The following is a 20,455-nucleotide window of genomic DNA, read 5'->3' as shown; positions in this document are numbered from 1 at the left end:
GGCTCTGTGTCCATTGCATTTGGGTTTAAGGTACCGTCTATTTAGGGCAAGTGAAACACTTCCCCTTACTATAGCAGCATGAAATGTCCTCTTCGAATGCACTCCTTTAACTGGAAAGAATGAGTTGACATAAAGAAAAGCTTTGAATAAATGTGAGTGTTGGCAGAGGTGCAAGGTGGAAGGACCTCTCTTGGGGCACATGGGGGCCACCAGCTCCATGGCTGTTAACCTCGCCATTTGCAAAAGCCCTGCCCACGGGCCGTCGTGGCTAACGCACCCCACGCGGACTGACCCCGCTTTACAGAGCCTCGCCCGCAGCCGCGCCCTGTAAGCGCTGGGACTGCCGGTCACAGGCTGTGATGAGCCCTTTGCAGGCATCATGGGAGTGAGCCCTGCGTGCATCCTGGGAGGAGGGCAGGACACACACCCCTCTGCCAGGAGAGGAAACCCAGCTCAGAGAGCCTGGGGGACTTGCCCGAAGTCACAGAGCAGGTATGCGCTCCCTGCGGCCGCTGTGACAAATCACCACAAACCTGGTGGCTCAGAATGGCAGGAGCTCATTCTCTCACGGATCCGGAGGCCGGAAGTCTAACCTCCAGGTGTCGGCGGGGACAAGGGTCCGAGGAGAGACTCTTCCTTGTTTCTCGCAGCTTCCGGGGCTCCGGGCGTTCCGTGGCTTGTGGCTGCGTCGCTCCAACCTCCGCTTCTTCTTCACGTGGCCTTCCCCTCTGTCATTGCTCCTTCTTCTCCTAAGGGCACTTGCCATTGGATTGAGGCCCACCCTCCTCCAAGTTGATCTCATCTGGAGATTCTTCACTTAATTTCACCTGCAAAGGCTTTTCCCAAACAGTCACGTTCACTGGTTCCGGGACATCTTTCAGGGGGACCACCATTTGACCCCCACAAGCAGGACCAGGCTTGTTGCTTGAGAATACAGCTTCCTGGTTCTCTGTGCCACACACACACACACACACACACACACACACACACACACACCAGAGCTCACCGCCCCCACCCATGCTGCCTGGCCCACCACCTTTGTGCCCAGGCACAGCGGGCACAGGGACAGTGGGCCTTGGCCCTCAGGGCTACCCTGGTCGTGCACAGGCCCATGCTCCTGTTTAATTAAAATGAAAGACTGAACTCTGCTCCATGATACCAGCATCAGCCCACCCACCTGCCTGGGGACCCATCTCTTGGAGGAAATTTATGGCCATAATTTAGCAGGTGAGTTATGGCTGCCGGCACCTCGCTGTGAGAATTGTCCAGGCACATTAAACCCACCCGCTGACGCCCCTCGATGCCAGAGCCACCCTCACGGAGCCTGTAAGATGGAGGTGGCACAGCATGGGGGCCCCCTGGGGAGCCCCAGAGTGCCCAGGACTGCCATAGCCTCTGGAGCTGGGGGCAGGGGCCTGGGTTCCCACCCCAGGGCTGGCTGGCTGGGCGAGCTGCCCACCCCGGGTGCCAGCAGTCCGGTGACCCTGAGTATGGTATGTGGAGCAGCAGCATCTGACTGATGGCTAGAAATGCAGAAACTCAGAGCCCACACTAACATCAGGCCTGCAGGCTAGCAGGCCCCTGGCCCGGGATGTGCGGACACAGTCATGTTTGAGAAGCGCCGGCAGAAAACACAGATCAGAGTGGAACCCACGCAAACCCGTCACACCCGTGAATCCGGACCTCCCCACACCCCCCACCCGGCCTACACAGATGTCCACAGCCCCTGCACACTCTCGCCCACACGCGTGTACCCGCTCACCCCCACAGAAACAGTCACACTCCGCTCCCCACCTGGGTGCACACCCGTCCCCTTTCACACTGGCGTGGAAACACACATCCCAGATGCCCACACACAGCACACACTCATATACAACCTGTGCGCACTCCCTAATGTATACTCGGGGGAGTTCCAGGAAGCTGAAAAGGAAAAAGACCTGCGCTTTGGGTGTGTGTTTTAGCTACTTACCCGGTAAATAAACGGGCCTTGGAGATCCAATCCATGGATAGCACTCATGCCATAAGCTGCCGATCCCATGCCCACAGCAGACATCACTAATCAATCCCGGCATGCTTTCCAATGGAGCACTGATCCTGCTTCTCTATCCTCCATGGAGGCAACCGCCTCCAATCGATGTCAGCTCAGAAGAAGGCGTGGGGTTTAGTTCGGCCTACCTATTTTGTAGATGAGGACTCAAAGGAAGGTCTCATGAGGAGTCTATGCAGACCAGCTGGTGCCTGCTTCTCCCAGCCTCTCCAGAGAAGCCCTCGTCCGGCCGGGCAGGCAGGGGGGTGCCAGGGAGGAGCACAGCTGGGAGGCTGGCAGGGGCTCCGCGCAGCCCTTCCCTGCCCGTCCACATTGTGACCGCCACACTGGCGACGCCCCTTCTGTTCGCGCCCGCCTGCTCCCTGCAGCTGCTCTTTTGAAAGCCCTGCATGGGAAGCCGTTGATGCGTCTCTCTGTTCCCTTTTCAGACCATTGTCCTCTCCTTGGCGCCAGCCATGTTCTTCCCTTGGCCGCTTAATTAACAGTCTTATGAATGCCCAGAGGAGAGAGTCACCCAGATCCTTTCTCATAGCAACTCACGCTTCGCAGTGCAAGCGGCCGGCAGACAGGAAGCAGGGGCTGGTGCCAGGAGATGCCCCCGCCCCGCCTCCGGGGCCCTTCGCTTGCCAGGGCCCGGCTGGACCACTTGGCCCCATCTTCCTGGGCAGCCGTGGAGAGCCGGCAAGGGGAGAGTCAGAGGGGAGAGGGCTGGCAGAAAACCTGGAGGGAGGTGCCCACGGTCCCATAGGTACACCCTGCTCTGAGCAATGGGTGCAAGTTAAGTCCTGGGGGCGAGACATTAGAGCCCCAGGTGTAGGATGGGCTCAGAACCCAACAGTCCTGTCCTCCCCGCCTCCATGCAGAGAAAGGGCAGAAGAAGTCGATGGACAGCGTGGCCCAGAGCTGCGTGACCTTGGCCAGCCCACCACTGTCTCGATGCTTGGTTTCTTCTGTGTCAAAAGTGTTTACAGCCCGGCCGGCGTGGCTCGGTGGTTGAGCACAAACCTATGAACCCGGAGGTCAAGGTTCGATTCCCAGTCAGGGCACATGTCTGGGTTGCAGGCTCGATCCCCAATGGGAGGAGGGGGGGCAGCGGGGGCGTGTAGGAGGCAGCCGATCAATGATTCTCTCTCCTCATTGATGTTTCTATCTCCCTCTCCCTCTCCCTCTCCCTTCCTCTCTGAAATCAATAATATATACAAAGTGTTTGCAATGCATATGGTCCTGGGCTGAGCCCCCGACCTGCACTGTCGTACCTAAAACTCTACTCACCAGTACTCTACTGCTCCATAACAGATCACCCCACACTGAGTGCCTCAAAGCAACAACAATCGTTTAGTGTGCTTATGAACCTGTCATTCTGGGGGTGCTGAGCAGGCACAGGTGACCTCTGCTCCCTGTGACGTCCGTGGAGGCAAATCAACCATGGGAAGTGGAGGGTCAACTCCCAACACGGTTCACTCACAGAGCAGGAAGGTTGGCCTTGGCAGTGGGTGGGGAGCCGGTTGGGGCTGTTAACTGGGGGGTCTCATTCTGCCCCACAGGCTGCTTCAGCTTCCTCACCGCATGGCGGCCAGGTTCCAGAGGGAGCATCCCAAAGGAGCCAGGCATGTGTGCGTGCGTGCCATTTCTTATGAGCTGACCTGGGAAGTCACAGCAGCACCTCCACTGTATCCTACTGGTGGAGGCAATCACAGATGCCCCCCCCCACCCCGAGTTTCAAGGGGTGAGTGGTGAGACCCTGCCTCTCGACCTAGGAGAGGCGAGGTTCTACAAGGGAGTGAGGGATGGGAAATAGTGTGACCGTCTTTGGAAAATACAAGTTGTCACGCTCTTCGGAACAAGATCGGAATGGTGATGATTATTCCCATTTCACAGATAAGGAAAATGAGGGTCAGGGAAGTTAAGTCACTTGCCCAACGTCACCCAGCTAAGTGGCTCAGCTTGGAACACTTGCCGTCTAACTCCGAAACCTAGGATTGTCAAACCTATTTTCTTTTAGCTGCCAAACATCCCTTTCTAATAAAATAATCTGGGGAAGACGGTGAAAGAGAGGGGGGCACGCTGAGGAAGGGGAGAGCTGTGATCACACTTGGTTTGTGGAAGGAACCCCGTGGCCGTGGTGTGGACAAGGGGTTGGGGGAGGGGGCTAGGCTGGAGGGGGCTCCGTCGTCCTGGGGCTGCAGAGGAGGGCAGCGCCCTCAGCCCTTGGCGATCAGTGGAGGTGAGAGAAGAGCACCTAGGACTCCAGTGAGGAGATGGAATGGCTGGGCCACTGTCCCGGTCACTAGGGAACTCCCAATAAGGCAGCTCCCAGGGGCAGAGGAGCGTGAGACCCAAGGAAGAGTGGGTGACTCATCAGGGCCCCACTCCGGTGCCAGCTCAGCTGCTCCGACGTCAGCCGAGGCGTCTCCGGGCCCTGCCTTCCTGAACGTCACTTCCCGGGATGCCAAGGTGTCCCTGACGTGGTGGCTGTGACATGACCACGTCTGATGGTGAAAAGAGGAGCTTAAAAATAGCCTCGTTGTAGGAGGGGGGTGGGGAAGAGAGACGCCCCCTCCCCTCCCACAGGAGTGAGGGGGAAAGTCACAGCACTTCCCAGGGCTGTGCCCATCAGCAATGCCCCCTCCTCGCCACCCTGAGCCCAGTTGGGGAAAACTCTTTGAGACTGACCAGTGCCCTGTGCTGGGGAGGCTTTGTGAGGCTTCAGGCAAATCATCTCTGGGATCAGTGCCATCTACCAGCTTTGTTCTCTCTCCTCCCGGACTCGAGGTGCTGAGGAAAAAACGCCTGCAACCTCGGGGGGGTCCGCTGGTGACCGGGGAAGCCTGCAGGGCCTTGCTCACAGCCTGGCTCTGGACAGGGTGTTTCTGGCTTCAAATCCTCTCCCTCCCCCTTCCTTGCTAAGCGAGGGATCTTAAGCGAGTGATTTGCCGTCTCTGGGACTCAGTTTCCACATCTGTAAAATGGGCCCATACACAGAAAGACCGGAGAGGCATTAGAGGGGAAGGGGGCGCCTGGCAGGCTGGAGAGCAGGAATCCCGTGTCCACCCTGCAGGGCCAGCGAGTGCCTGCTTCCCATCAAGATGCTCAGCAGAGAGCACAGCCCATGGAAACAGCCCGAGAGCCTTCAAGCTGCCTGATTAATGTTCCATTTAGTGCAATAAACAATACAATTACTCAACTCCTGCAAACTCCACTCGGAGCGGGGTGGGCAGGCGGGGTAGGAGGCAGGACGGCCCTTCTGAGTCAGCCCTGCTATTAATTACAGGCACTTAAGCGCCGCTCTGGAAACCTATGTCACACCTTCGCAGCTGCTGAAAGGTGGGGGGGGGGGGGGGGGAGTGATGGACAAAGGTGGTGTCCCTCCGTCCTTCGTTATGGCATCTAGCAGAGTGGGCACAGCCAGCGATGGCTCAAGACAAACACTCTCCCTTCCTCCCCCACTGTCACAGCCTGTTCTCTTTGTCACAATAAATCTGTGTGACCAAATAATGACATAACCCTCGGGGCATCCAATGCCAAGCGTTATGGCTCCCACGTCTAGCGTGGGTGGTTGGTCGGGTGGCTCTGCTCACCTTGGCTGGGTTCTCCGTCATGTCCAGGGCTCAGCTGGCTGTTGGCAGATCTTCAGATGGGCCACGTCCACGTGGTTCTGTCCTCCAGCAGGCCGGCCAAGCTCCCTCTCATAGCCGCTGGGCAGGAGTCCGAGAAGGAGTAGAACCTGCAAACCCTCCTGAAAGCCCAGCTGGGAACGGACGCAGTGCCAGTTTCTACCACATTCTATTGGCTCACGCAAGTCCCATGGCCAAGCCCGGCTTCGAGGGATGGGAAAGAGACTGGTAAAGAGGCAGAGACAGGGGAGAGGCGGGGAGAGCGAATTGAGGTCTTTCTCAGTCAGTCCAACACCACCAACTGTACAATATAGAATGTGTGTGTGTCGGTGTTAGAATAGCACTGCCTTTTCTAGCTGGGTAGCAATGGGTAAGCTGTCGACCTCTCTAAGCCTCTCTTTCCTCATCTGCAAAATGGGGATAAAAAATGGCATCTATATCATGGAACCATGGTGAGAACTAAAAGCCATAATGCATTGGAAGTGGCTGTCACACAGTAGGTGCTTCATAAATCTTTGTTCGTGAGCGTCAACACCACCCTCACGGATCAGTGACAAGGGGGTTGAAAACTTGACCCAAATTTGAATTCTGGCTCTGCCGTTTGCCAGCTGTGTGACGTGCAGGGAGTGCCTTGACCCCTCTGGGCCTCCATTTCCTTATCCGTCGGGAAGGAATATGAATAAACGCTGCCTCCAAGGGCACTGTAGGAGGCAAGCAGGTATTTCCTACAAGAGGCTGACTTTGCTCAGTGGCCGGCCCAGCACTGAGTTCTCAGGAAATGGGGTGGATTATGATCACTAATACCTATAAATAGGAATATTAATACCCATGTCCTAGAGCAGCTCTGAGGAACAATGAGGGTAATGAACCGTGGAGGCGCCTCGAAAGCCAGAAAAGGCCGGCATTTATCAACACCGCTTTAGTCGCAGGAGACGGAAACACAAGTCCAATTAGCTTAAGCAAAACAGGAGATGTTCTCAGCTCTTGTCACCAAAAATTCTGTGAGATGCCAACCTCCCCTGGATAGCTCCTTTTTTTTTTCATCTGCTTCTCTCTTTACTGGTCACTTCCTTTCTCTCACATCAGCCTCTCCACAGAGCAGGGGACACAGTCATAGGCACAGGCAGTTGAGGGCTCACCTCTATGGAAACAGAACTACCTTCATGTCCAGTCCAAGAGCAAAAATCCCAGGGAAGGGTTCTGATTGGCTCACATGCCCTCCTTTAGACCAATCACTGCCGTTGGAGGGTGGGATAGTATGATTGGCAGCCCCCATCAGAAGCACGTGTAGAGAACAGGAAGGACCAATTCCTGGAAGGAAAGGGAAGTTAGATAGAACCAAAAGGCCTGCTTTGGCTCTGCTCAGTACTCTCTAGGTCTGCTCGCCCCATTTGACAGATAGCGGCCCTCAGGTCTAGACAATGTCAGGAGACTCACTCAGGTCACACGGCAGGAAAACAATGCGTCACGCCCAACACCATGTGATCCTGTGTCTCCAGAAGGAAGAGTTTTTCGTGCCCCAGGCAGCCCTGCTCAGCACTTTGCCCAGCCTGGCCGAATTCCCTTGCATCTCGGGCCCCGTCCAGGTGTCCCCGCCACCCTCACAAGATGAGCTGTGGCCTTCGGTTCCTCACCTCTGAACCCGTTGCCACAGCCCAGTGCCTCCGGCCCCTTCTGCTAAATCTTGGAGTTGTCAAACGTCTCGGAAGCAATCGCCCACAGCTTTTAGGTCTGGCCGAGGCAGCCTGCCTTCGTCCAGCATCATTTGCTGGGTATTCCACAAGAAATTGGATCCATATGGGCCGAATTCCTCCAGCGCTCATCTCACATGGGTCCGGGTTTGGCACAAAACGGCTGAGGGCTGTGGAAACACTACCCCTTCCCCGGGGACCAGAGTGCAGCCACCAAGTCCCAGGGGATGACAGCTCCCTGGCCAAAGACGCAGCCAGCGCCTTCAAAGTCTACCCCATAGGGTCAGCGTAGGACAAAGGCCAGGGACGAGAGAAGCCTGCTGCCTCGGTGTCCTGGGCCTGGGAGGAGGATGGGGCCCAGCCTCTCCCAACTGCTGCCTAGAAGCAGGAGGCCTGGAGTCCAGAGCACAGGGCTCGGAAACAGGCCAGCCTGGCCCCCATCCCTCCTCTGCTGTTCTTTAGCTGGGGGGCCATGAGCAGGCCTCGGTTTCCTCATCGGAAAATAAGGGATAAAAACGGTGCTGATCCTCTGGGATCGTGTTTTCATAATAATGATGAGATGAGGGATATAAAACTAAATGTTAGTTGATAATACGACTTGGGGTGTTATTCCCATTATCACCACCATGCTCATGACCACCATTATCAACATCATTGCAGTTATTACATCTTCATCAACGGCACAACCATCACCACCATTATTACCATCATCATCTAATCACTTACAATCATCACCATCATCATCATCATCATTATATCACCATATCATTACTCCCATCATCACCATCATCATCACCATCACCACCTCCAGCACCATCACCACCATCAGCACCACCAGTACCACTATGACCGACATCATTACAATCATCATCATCATTATATCACCATATCATTACTCCCATCATCACCATCATCATCACCATCACCACCATCAGCACCACCAGTACCACCATGACTGACATCATTACGATCATCACCATCATCATTATATCACCATATCGTTACTCCCATCATCACCATCATCATCACCATCACCGCCTCCAGCACCATCACCACCATCAGCACCACCAGTACCACAACTGACATCACTACAATCATCACCATCATCATCATCATCGTTATCATCAGCATCACCATCATCATCACCATCACCGCCTCCAGCACCATCACCGCCATCACCACCACCCCATCCTCATCACCATCGTCATCACCACCACTATTGAGCAAAGCCTAGTTGTCTGGCCAACACTGATGTCTTCATCCCCACAACCCCTGTCCTCCTCCAGGTCCCCATCATCTTGAACCCAGAGCCTTGGTAGAATCTCTTAACTACCTACCTGTCTCTAGTCTCGCTCCCTCCAAACCCCAGCTCCTTGTTCAGAGCCCTTTCATGACGCCATCACCCATAGAATAAATCCCAAGCTCTCTCAGACGGCATCGGGGCCCTGCACCCTCTGGCCCCTTCTTAATTTGTCACCCACACCCCACAGTCTCTCTCACATCAAATAGTTCCCCACTCTCCCAAATAGGCCACACCTCCCCGTGCCTCCAGAATTAGGTGCCTGCTGTTCTCTCCACCCACAATGCCCCTCTCTGTTCCTTGTCAACCCCCAGTGCCCCTCCTGGGGCTCAAATGGCTCAAATGGCTCCTTCTTAACAGAGCTCCAGTAAGTCCTCATGTGCAGCATTGCCTGCAGACGGCTCTGGGCTTCTTAGTTTCAAAGGAAGATGAGCGAGAGCTGGAGAAGGGTGTTAATGACACCTTAGCACACACAGGACTCTCTCTCTCTCTCTCTGATGTCATGGGAGGAATCGAAAGGAAATGGCTGTCTCACCAGGGAATTCAAAACCACCCCCCGCCTTGAAGACACGCGGAGCCAGCCGTGCACTTTTAGGGGGCGCGCCTTTCTTATGCCCGAAGTGACATCATTCATCCTTTTCCGAAGCCAGCATTCCTAGTTCGGGTCCCAGCCCCACCCTTTCCCGTCTATTTGAAGGACTTCCTTTCCTCCAGGATACAATGGCTGGTTGTGCTCAAGGACCTCAGAGAACCCTTCCTGTCCGCAGCCGGGAGACAGCAGCCTGCGGACCTGGCAGACCGGTGCTCCCGGAACTTGAGAGGAGGAGGAGCTGCCCGGCAGTTTTGCTGGACGCTGGGACTCCGCTCGCTGTGAGCGTGCTGTGCGCCTCAGTGGGGATCGTGGCCTCCCCCTGGCAAAGGGCTCTCGGGGAGACTGGGCAGTGCTTTCTGAACATGGCGTCTGGCACAAGAGAAGCCTCTGAAACACGGCTATGCATGGTTTGTGGCTCTTTTTTCTTTTTAAAGGAGATTCTTTTTTTAAAATATTTTTTATTGATTTCAGAGAGGAAGGGAGAGATGGAAGCATCAATGATGAGAGAGAATCACCCATCGGCTGCCTCCTGCATGCTCCCCACTTGGGATCAAGTTCGCCACAACCCGGGCATGTGTGCCCTTGACCAGAATCTAACCCGGGACCTTTCAATCCTCAGGCCGACGCTCTAGCCACTGAGCCAAACCGGCTAGGGCCGGTTTGTGGCTCTTGTCCATTCTGCTCCAAGAGGCCAGCTGCCTCGGGCAGGAGAGGGGGGTGGAAAGGGGTGGCAGGGAGGCCGGAGGCCTGCGGGGGCCACACCTGATGCCCACCAGCTCCTTGGATGCTCCTCTGACGCTGTCGGCTTGGCTCCGTGACAGGCACTTGGCCGGAACCTTCGAAAAAATGCTTTCAGAGAAAATGCAAATGACACGAGAAAATGAGCTGCAGATGGTGCCTGACTCCCAGCGAGTGCTGTCCTTGGCCCCTGTCCTGGGTCCCACCTCAGCACCTCTCATGTCCCGCCTCCCCCCCCCCCCCCCCACCCAGCGGACCCTCAGGAGGGTGTCCCAGACCAGCCAGCCAAGCCGGGAGGGCCCGGCCACCGCCCTGCGCAGAGGGAAGGGGGGAAGGGAGGAAGGGGCAGAGCTGCCTGCTGACTCACCACTGCCTCGAGCCACCGCAGCTGCTCACCTCCCGGGTGCCAGGCCTGCCCGGGGAATGCCAGGAGGCCTGTGTCTGATCCCTCTGCCCCAGGAGGGAGGCGGCGGGAGACAACTCTCCACCCTTTCCTTTCTCCTTCCGCTCGAGGCGCGCTGGCCTCCTTGCTGTTCCTCGAACACGTCAAGCGATTCCTGCCTCCGGGCCTTTGCACTCGCCAGTCCCCCGCATTGGAAGGCACTTTCCAATCTCTCCTCTTCAAAAGGACTTCTCTGATTACCTGACAGAGGAATCCCACCCCACTGTTCTTTTTCTTTTCTTTTCTTTTCTTTTCAACACATTTTTATGTGTTTCAGAGAGGAAGGGAGAGGGAGAGAGAGATAGAAACATCAATGATGAGAGAGGATCATGGATCAGCTGCCTCCTGCACGACCCACGCTGGGGATGGAGCCTGCAAACCCCGGGCATGTGCCCTGGCTGGGGATCGAACTGTGACCTCCTGGCTCATAGGTCGACGCTCAACCACTGAGCCTCGCAAACCGGGTCCAACTCACTGTTCTTCATTAGAATATTCGATTCGTGTCCTTGGTAACGTTTCACAACTCGTGACAATGTGTTGGCTTGTTAATTGGCAGGGCCAGTGTAGTTTATCCGTCGGCGTTTCTCCAGGACCTAGCACCGTGCCTGGAACATAGAGGCTCTCAAATAGTTGTGGGATGGAGAACGAGAACGTTGTTTGCTTGGAGGTTTGAAGAAACAAAGAAAAGGCCATTTCATTGGGGTTCTGAAGGATGAAGAGGAGTTTCCAAGAGGTAATAGAGGCAGAAAAAGCAGGGAGAGGTGAGCATGGAGGCCTGTGGCGATACGGCCTGGTAGTTCAGGGCCCACGGGTGAGCTTCCAATGGCCTGGGCTTAAGTCCATCCAGTCCCCCCATTCGAAATGGCTTTGTGGGAGTTCCTTCAGCTCTCTGAGCACGGTTTCCTCATCTCTAAGCGGATAGGGCTCAGGGGGGACGGATTTGATGAGAAGACGCACAGGCTTGGCAGAGTGCTGGACACAGCGTCAGCTGGCGTGCTCATGAAAAGCTCCGCTGAGGGTCTTCTAGGCCAGCAGTCGCCAACCCGTGGTCCACAGATCACTGATGGTCCGTGAGGTGCGAAAGGTTGGCGACCGCTGTTCTAGACCACAGGCCTGGGGAAGAAGGAAAGAAAGGAGGGAGGGAGGGAGGGAGGGAGGAAGGGAGAGAGGGGAGGAAAGAAAGAAGATGAGGGAAGGAGGGACGGAGGAAGAAGGAAGGGAAGAGAACAGAAGAGGGGAAAAAGAAAAGAGGTGAAGAGAGAGAGAACCTGACGTATCTAGGCCATGAGGCAGGGCCGTCAAGGACTCCTTCAGCTTCGTGCCAAAAGCCAAGTTCCAAGGAGAAATCTTGGCTGGGGTCCTGGGCCCGGGTTTGACGAGATGGAGGATGGGACTCGGAGTCACATGACCCTCGAGTGTCTCCTCTCAGGCCTCTGGCTCAAACCTCCCTCTTTGCCTCGACCTCTCATCCCGGAGGCTCTCGGCTTTGGCGGCTTTCCCGTGAAGCCCTCTGAGCACTCGGCCTTTGCCCAGGCTGTGCCCTCTTTCTGGGATGCCCTTTCTCCGGCTGCTGAAACGCTCAGCGAATTCTCAGCCTCTCTCCGGCGACACCTGGGTCAGACGCTGTCACAATATCCTACCCTCTGGCCACTTGTCAAGGGGAGATCAGAGTCATAGCCTCTGGTCTCAGTGTCTGGAACTTTCTAGACAGTGTATCTGGGCTTGGAGAAGAGGGGCCTGTGCACTCGACTGGAACTTCCTCAAAGACTGGGTGCAGGTACGGACAGCACCCCACACACCTCAGTGCGAGCCCCCTGGGCCTCCCGGGCCTGAAGCCGTGTCTGGCACATAGTCGATGCTCAGTAAACACTTGCTGAGTGAATGAATGAATCCCACCCATGAAGGGTAACATTCTGTGACATGCAATTCCGAAATTCAAAAAGGCTCCCACATCGGAAAGTGTTTTCCCAAATGTGTGTGCCTCGAGGTTTTTATTCATCCCACCTAACAAGAGTACACTGATGGTTTCCAATATATGATTACAGCCCCCCTGGAGGGTACCCCTGAGCACACGGCATAAGCCCACCTTTCTCATTCTCCCAAATTCCAGATTTGGAAACACAGCCGGCCCCGGGGGTTTCCATGCACATCGGTGCCTTGGGATCTATGTGAACAATATTCAACACTATATATTATGAATGTACGTTACAGGCAATTGCCAGCCACTGTGGGCACTCACCATCCCTTACTAACCCTATTTCACAGATGGGTAAATCAAGGCTCCCAGAGGCAGGGTCCTCAGGACCACGCAGAGTTTGTGTGGTGAGAGCAAGATTCGAACCTGGTCCCTGGGCCCTCCAGCCTTGTCCACGATCGTCAGTCACTCTGCCCTACACCCTTCTCCTCCCCCGCTGCCCGGCCTTGGCGCCTCAATGAGCCCTTTGTCCTCTGAGGGGCTCTGAGCTCCTGAGGGGTCCTCTCTGGGACAAAAGCTGGAGGAGAGAGGCTGCTTGGGGCAGCTGGAGGGAGCTCCGGAGGCACCGGGAAGAATGCGCTTTTGCGGGTGAGAGTCCCGTGGGGTCAGGCTCCCCCACCCCGTGGGGAGGGGCTGTAACGGAGAGGACAAAGGCCGAAGCAGCCACAGCTCCCAGTGGCATTGATCCCTGCGGCCCCCCAGCTCTCATACCACCGGCCAAACATGCAGGACGGAGCCCCAAGAGGAGGGGCTGGAGGACAAGAGTTCCCGCCTCCATCATCTCCCCTCCGGTCCTGCCTGAGGGCTGGAGGGGAAGCTGCCAGGAGCCACCTGTGCAGGCAGGGAAGGGAGGAGGAATATCAAAAGCCTCCCCCTCCCCAGCCTCTCCTCCCTGCCTTCGTAGCCAACACCAGTCAAAGGGATGGGGGAGGTTTGGCTGGGCTCTGCCCAGGGCAGGGAACAGGGTGGGGACTGTGGACAGGGCCCAGAACGGAGCAGGGAGAGTAGAAAGGCCCAGCCCCTCAAATCGAAAGGCTCAGCCTGCCCTGTGCTTATCACGATTGAAGCTTCCAGCAAGTGCCCAGGTGGCCTTGGCCAAGCGGCTTTTCCTCTCTGCATCTCAGCTTCCTTCTCTGGACAATGAGGCTCCTAATGTAATGATGAGCTATTAATACAATTCATCAGCTGTTGATATAATTCGCCCGCCTGAGGCCCCTGGGAGCGAGCATCGCACGGGTGTTTCCTGTTATCACTGTACCTCCATCTGCACCGGGAGAAACTGAGGCACATCACGGTTCACTCTACCACCACAGCAGCTGACCGGTGCCGAATGTTTGCTCAGAGCAGCCCCTGGGCGAAGCCCGCTTACCGCCTTGAGGCCTTACATCTCTCTGTGGTAGGTGCTAGAATTGGCCCCATTTTGCAGATGCAGAAACTGAGGCTCAGAGAGCAGCCGCCCAGCCAGCGAGCTGATGGACCATCTGCCGCCCAGCCCCTATCTTCCCCCTAGCACCTCCCACGTCATAGAGTGAGGCTGGCATCCTACCTGGACGATCAAGGGAGGCTGCCGGATCCAGGTTCCTGCTCTCCCTGACAAAACAAGATGGTCACAGGCCTTGCTGGGAGCTGGGAGCTGGGAGGTTATTCCTGTTTGCTCAAATCCTTACCATAGGTAAAAATAGAAGGAGGTGGCCCCCCTGCCAGCCCACAAACTCTGAGCTCCCTAAACGTGCATGCGGCCAGCCACTCACCTCCTGGGTGACCCTGGCCCCCAGCTTCCTGAGCCTTGAACGTGCAGGGTAAGTATCCGGCCAGCACTTGGTGTGCACTAAGGGATCCTAACTCTTGGCTGCACAGGTTCTGATAACAGGCAAGGGTGTCCCCCAAACTCCACTCCAGTTCACCTCAATGTCACAGCAATTATACCTCCATTTTTAACACGCAAAAAAGGGGATGGGTGGGGAACACTGGGCTAAATAAACGAACAACTCCTCCCAAGATGTAAAATGGGGCCGCTGCTTGGAAAGAGCATGGCGGTTTCTCAAAAGGTTCCGCCACGGGGGGCGGCCAGGTGATCCCACTCCCGGGTGTGTACGCCCCGGAGAATTGGAAACACGTGTTCCCACCAAAACCCGTACACGGCTGCTCCGAAGCAGCACTATGTGTGATAGTCAAGAGGGGAGAACAGCTCTAATTCCACCCGCCGGGAAATGGCTACAGAAAGCGTGGTATATCCAAACAGTGGAACTGCACTCGGCCATAAAAAGGAATGAGCCTTGAAAGCATTATGCTGAGTAGAAGCGGTCTGACGAAAGGCCACATAAATATGATTCCATTTATATGGAATGTCCAGACTGGGCAAAGCCACGGCAAGTCAGTTAGGGGCTAGAAGAAGGGGGATGACTGAGATTAACTGAAAATCAGTACGAGGTTCCTTTTTTGGGTGATAAGAATGTTCTGGAATTGGATAGGAATCCATGTTTGCACAACACTGTGGATACACTAAAAAGCCACCGAAGTATGCACGCTAAAGTCATTAAAATGGAGAATGTGGTGTGATGTACATTTTTGTATCAACTTAAAATTTTTCCCCAGGTTCCTGGGCCAGCTCCACAGGGTTATAATTGCAGAATTAGGGTCTTAAACCCATCCTCTCACACTGGGTTACCATTGCAGAATTTGGCACTCACCCCTGTCACTGCCAGCTCAGGTCAGCCTGGTCTGGGGGCAAAGGTTTGACCCCTCTCACGCGCCCTACCTCCGCTACACTCAGTTGGGGTGCCTCGGGTGGGGTCCTTCCCGCTGATCCCCTTGTCAGTGAGGGAAATCCATGTTTCACTCTGGTCTTGTGAATATTTCTAATCTTTGTTCAAAGCAGGTGGGATGGAATGTCCTTCTTGCACTTGCCCCTCGCTCTTGAGGGCTGAGGGTCCCTCTAACTCAGTGGCTCTCAACCTCCGGGCCCTTTAAATACAGTTCCCCATGTTGTGGCCCAACCATGAAATTATTTTCGTGGCTACGTCATAACTGTCATGTTGCTACTGTTATGAATCGTCATGTCAATATCTGATATGCAGGATGGTCTTAGGCGACCCCTGTGAAAGGGTCGTTCGACCGCCAAAGGGGTCGCGACCCACAGGTTGAGAACCGCTGCTCTAACTCCGCCTCCATCCCCTCCCAGGAGGCAGCCTCTCAGGCCTCCAGAGTTGTTGGTGCCCGAGAAGGAGGCAGCCATTCTGAGGGCGGACATCTGGCAAAGATGGGGTTTCTCTGCCAACATGGGAAGGCCAGCCTAGAAAGATGTACCAGCCTGCTGCCGGAGCCCCGGCCCTCCCTCCCGCCCCCCTCCCAGTACCAATATCCATCCCGATGTTACGGGCCCATGTCATGTGGGCCTTTCAGTTCTTGATCCTCTGAGACACGAATTCACTCACTCACTCATCCATTCATTTCACACCAACCTCAAGTCTCCCCAATGCCCATACCCGCTGCTCATCACTCCCTCACTTTCCTTCCCTTCCTTGGGTACAGAACATGATCATATACCACTGTCACTCTGAGCAGGAGACCTTTAAAGGTTAAAGAGACTTTTAAGCTCTTCCAAATTAAAGTGAATATAGAGGCCTTGTCCTTAAAACTTTCTATGCTGACGAATACGTCGTGACACATATAAAGAGAACTTTTAAAGCCGAAGGGAAGGAATGCAACACAACGGCTGCCACATTGGGGTCAATTTATATGCTGGGATGAATAGGATGAACTCCTATTCCTCCGTCAAAACCCCACCTGGACGTGACCTGCTGGAGGAAGCCTTCCCTAAGCCGCCTACACGGGGTTCATGAATCTCTCAGCGTAGTTCCCATCCTTTGTACCATTCGTTATGGGACATATTCCCTCACTTTTAACGTGTCTTCCTTTTCCCTCCATTCTCCCCTTTGTAGACGAAGGTTCTGCAATGCCCTCAAGCCTAAGGCTGCAGGTGTCAGAGTGAAGCTACTGCCCGAAGGGCAGCCCTGGGACAGCCAGGGCTTTTCCAGGTGTAAGAGCTGAAGCAGGCCTGGTGCCCACAGTGACCTTCAAGCCAGACGTTATCTGCTCCATTTTAGAGACAAGAAAACGGACACTGGGTTGAACCACTTGTCCTCCACGGCCCATGGCCAGACGCAGAGGCACCAGCAACCCGCCCAGGAGAAACAGACTCCCAAACGCTGTCAGCTGCGCCAGGCTCTGACCGTGTATGCCCGACGCTAACCATGTGTGCACGCGGAGCCCTCCTACGCTGCTGCGTCCACACATGCTGCACTGTCTTCTAGGACAACTCCACCAGCTAGACCCATTTCACAGACGAGCACACGGAGCAGCCGCACAACTCGCAGGAAGAGACAAAGCTTTCTGATTTCTGAAACTGGACTCGGAGACTCCGAAAGTAGCCACCACACAGCGCAGCCACCTGGGTCTCCCCATACTCCTTCCCCCCGATATTAATCAGATGCTATTCTATCAGATTGTCCTCCCAGGGGACACCGGGCAATGTTGTGGTTGTCACAAGGGGGTCGGGGGGTGACGGGAAGAGGTGCTACTGGCATTGCCAGGCCAAGGATGCTGATCAACACCCTACAGCGCAGCCCCCACCACGAAGGGTCCCCCAACCAAATGTCAATAGCGCTGAGCGGAGACATTCTGAGATGACCCACCTTAGCCTCGCATCACCACACGCATGTCCACTCACACACATGCGTGCACACACACAGGATGGCATCCAGACCTACGCTCTCATCCCCCAGGTAATTTGAAGAGACCTACAGGCAAAGGGGAGGTGTGGCGGGGGGGGGGGGGGGGGGGATAAGGCAAGCCCCACCCACAAACGTACCACAGTCACCATTAACGTCATATTTATTGTTATTTAGCTGCTCAGGAAAACATATACAGGTATATACAATATGCATGAATACAGAAGACTGCACTTTACATATTTTTTTTTTTAAAAAAAGAAAGAAAAAAATAACACTCAATTTCATGAGCTATTGTCACAGTCTTCCAACCAAGCATTTCAGAAATGAATTTCTTCTTAAGAGTCAAAAAAGATTACAGGATTGCCTAACACACAGCAGAGTTAAGTTTTCATATTTTACATGTGCAATAACGTTTTCATTTTCTTTTCCCGAAGAGTTTTGCTATGCAGTACCAATTACCAGTGTTTGGAATCTCCTGGGCTGGGTGTGTTTTTAATTTGCTTTTATTCTTTTCCATTTAACCAAATTTAATGAAATAACATCCTTTTGCTTAAGGCTATTTTTAAAGCTGTTCCATTCTGGGGTCCGGGGCGGGGGGGAGCGAGAAAGTTTTAAACTTCAGGGGTTTCTGAGGTTGCGAAGACCGCGAGCTCATGGCCAAGTGCCGATGGACTCGACGCTGGGAAAGTCAAAAAGACAGAAGTCAAGACGCTTGGCTCCCCGGCCTTAAGCAATTGAGGAGAAATCATTCCTGTTTTTTTTAAAAAAATAAAATGATGAAGCGGTCAAACAGCTGTACACGGCGGGATGGGAGGGGGCGTGGGGTTTTGCTCTGTCTGATTCCCCTGCAGCCAGCGGCAGCGGGGCGAGGGGCGGGGGGAGGGGGTGGACGTCTCCCCCCTTCTCTCTCCTTTTGACCTGAATCAGCTCACACACCTTCTTCTGATAACTTCACTCCGCCTGCTTCGGCCTGCCCTCTGTGGGCGGGGGGTCAGCCCCTGGTCACACTGTCCAGGCCAGGACCTTGCACTGTCCAGACTCCGACCGGAGCCAAAAGGCCAGCAGAAGGAGAGAAGCGGGGGTGGGGGAAGGGGGGTGTTATGGAAAGAGCAAGATTTTTCTGGAGGCTTTTCTCCCCTCCCTTGGCTGAAAAGTTTTTGGAAATAAACAATGTGGGTGTTGTATGGTGAGCCCAAAGCCTTCAGGTCACTTGCTAAATAAAAGCCAGGTCTGCAAACTCTGGGGACCTGGGGGGAGGGGGAGGGCAAAAGGGGAGATGAGATGAGGCTCAAAATGGGGAATGGTCGTTAACAAAAACCAGTAAAATATGGGCCGCCGATTTGGGTGGAATGATACCATTCCTATTGGTCACTTCCTATCTGACCCACCTTGGAATCTCAGTGACACCCCATCCCCCCAGGTCATTCAAGACCCTCATAAGCATCAACAGCACCCCAAGGTGCCTGCTCCTGTCACCCTGAGCTTCTGTGACCACACTCAGGGAGGACCAGGGAGCATGCCTTGAGGGGTCCAGGAGCCCCACTCGCCCAGCCCCCCTCATCACTTCTCAGAAAGTTAATTCTCCATGAGACACATGGGATGTGGCTCTGATTTTGCAATAGAGTGAGATGAAGTCAAAGGGGGGGGAGGTGGAATTCCAGGGTTCATAAAACAAGGCCCAGGTATCCACGTCATGAGTTATATTCCCTTTGTCCTCCCTCTGACCCCCAGCAGCCTGCAAAACCCAGCAAACAAAAAAAAAACCAACAAAAAAATTCCCAGGCTTAGAGTGGGGGGCTCAGCAAGCTGAACCAGGGGCTCCCTCCTCCTTTCCAGAGATGGGGGGGTGCCCAGGTTGGAGGTGATAAAACAGATCAGAGTGGGGACCCATGAGAACAGGTGGGGGAGGTACACCCAGGCCCCCCCCCCCCCTCCTTCCCTAGGGCTGCCTGGCTGGGAACAGCTGTCACCAAAGGTCCATGGCTCAGCATTGATTCGCCCCCAACTCCAGCGCCCAAGCCCCAGCGGCCTGGCTGTAGCAGAGCTGGAGGCCGGAGCCCCCCACCCCAGAGACTCTGCAGGCTCGAAGGCCCCCACCCCCCATGGCTGCTCAGCATAGCGTGAAAATTCGGAGCCCGGGCATTTGTGGAGAGGCCCAGAAAAGGAGAAAAAAACGCCGCTGTCAAGCGTTCTGAGTCCTTCCCGCAGAGCAGAGCGGGCTGGCCACGTCATCGCCTCGGTGCAGAGAGGGGCGGCCTCCAGCAGAAAGCTGGGCGTGTGTTTGCAGGGAAGAAAACCTCTCTCTCTCTCTCTCTCTCTCTCTCTCTCTCTCTCTCTCTCTCTCTCTCTCTCTCTCTCTTCTTAGGGAACAGACAAAACAAAATCCCCGGTGGAATACCTAAGGGGGGCACATTCATTGTTTGGCTCCTGCCTGACTGATGACAGTTGGATGTCAATATATAATATTGTGATGACAATTTGACTTTCACCCGGCAATATTCCAGGACTACTCTTCTCCAGGATTTCCATTTTAATAAGCAGTGAACAAAGCAAAAAAAAAAAAAAAATGGAAAAAAAAAATAAAGGGGGGAGGGTGGGGAAGGCGGAGGTGCGGGGGGGAAGAACGAGAATAAAAGAGAATTAAAAAGGAAAGCGACTCTTGTCTTATTATGAAATAACAATACTTGGACATACAGCAGCGTGGAAATAAAACAAAGGGGGTCATCTAAAAACCTTACGCCAAGATGACAGGAAAACGGGAATTATCTAAGCAAGGAAAAGGCTTAAGCAAAAGTTTGCTAACTGCAGAAGGGTTAATTTAACACTGGTAACATACTGTGGCAGACAGTTTCTCTTTTTAAAAAAAAAAAAAAAAATGTGTGAGGTGGTTCTTTTTTTCCCTTTAAATTAACCCTTTCCGGTCCATATGCCACTACGCAGGTACCAATCTAGAAAATAATTCGTTCACTAGGCAATAGTGGCCCTCTCCAATTCTTAGAGGGGAGGGGTGGGGTGGGGGTGGGGTTCAGGGGGAGGAGAGGGGGGAGAGGGCAGGGCAGGGCCTGGTGGGGGGAGGGGGCATCCTTGTCGATTCAAGTTAGGGCGGCCACGAATGTCCCGAATCTGTTGGAAATATCAGAGTGCAGGGACCGCCAGGTGGGCACGGAGGCTCGGGCCTTGGCATCGCCTACGTCGTCTGTGCAGTGGACAGACAGGCACTGCAAATGGCTGCCGGGCTGGGCTGCGGAGGCCTTGTTCGCGGGGAGGTCGTGGGCTGTGGAGAAAGAAGGAAGAGAGGGGTTAGCTTCGTGCTCAGCTCCTGG

The 20,455-nt window shown here is 54.7% G+C and overlaps 1 protein-coding gene across 1 annotated transcript in view; it reads right to left on the bottom strand.

Moving 5' to 3' along the window:
• Window positions 1-17,274: 17,274 nt before the first annotated feature.
• Window positions 17,275-20,455, bottom strand: part of MN1 (MN1 proto-oncogene, transcriptional regulator) — a 43,337-nt gene continuing 40,156 nt past the window's right edge. The window contains exon 2 of the mRNA XM_036354037.1: window positions 17,275-20,406. Within this exon, the coding sequence (XP_036209930.1) occupies window positions 20,225-20,406 (182 nt within the window). The 3' untranslated portion in view covers window positions 17,275-20,224. The remainder of the gene's footprint in view (window positions 20,407-20,455) is intronic.

Source organism: Myotis myotis, unplaced genomic scaffold (genome assembly GCF_014108235.1).
Source record: "Myotis myotis isolate mMyoMyo1 unplaced genomic scaffold, mMyoMyo1.p scaffold_m19_p_20, whole genome shotgun sequence".
NCBI classification, from domain to species: Eukaryota; Metazoa; Chordata; class Mammalia; order Chiroptera; family Vespertilionidae; genus Myotis; species Myotis myotis.
This window is presented reverse-complemented; position numbering and strand designations above follow the sequence as displayed.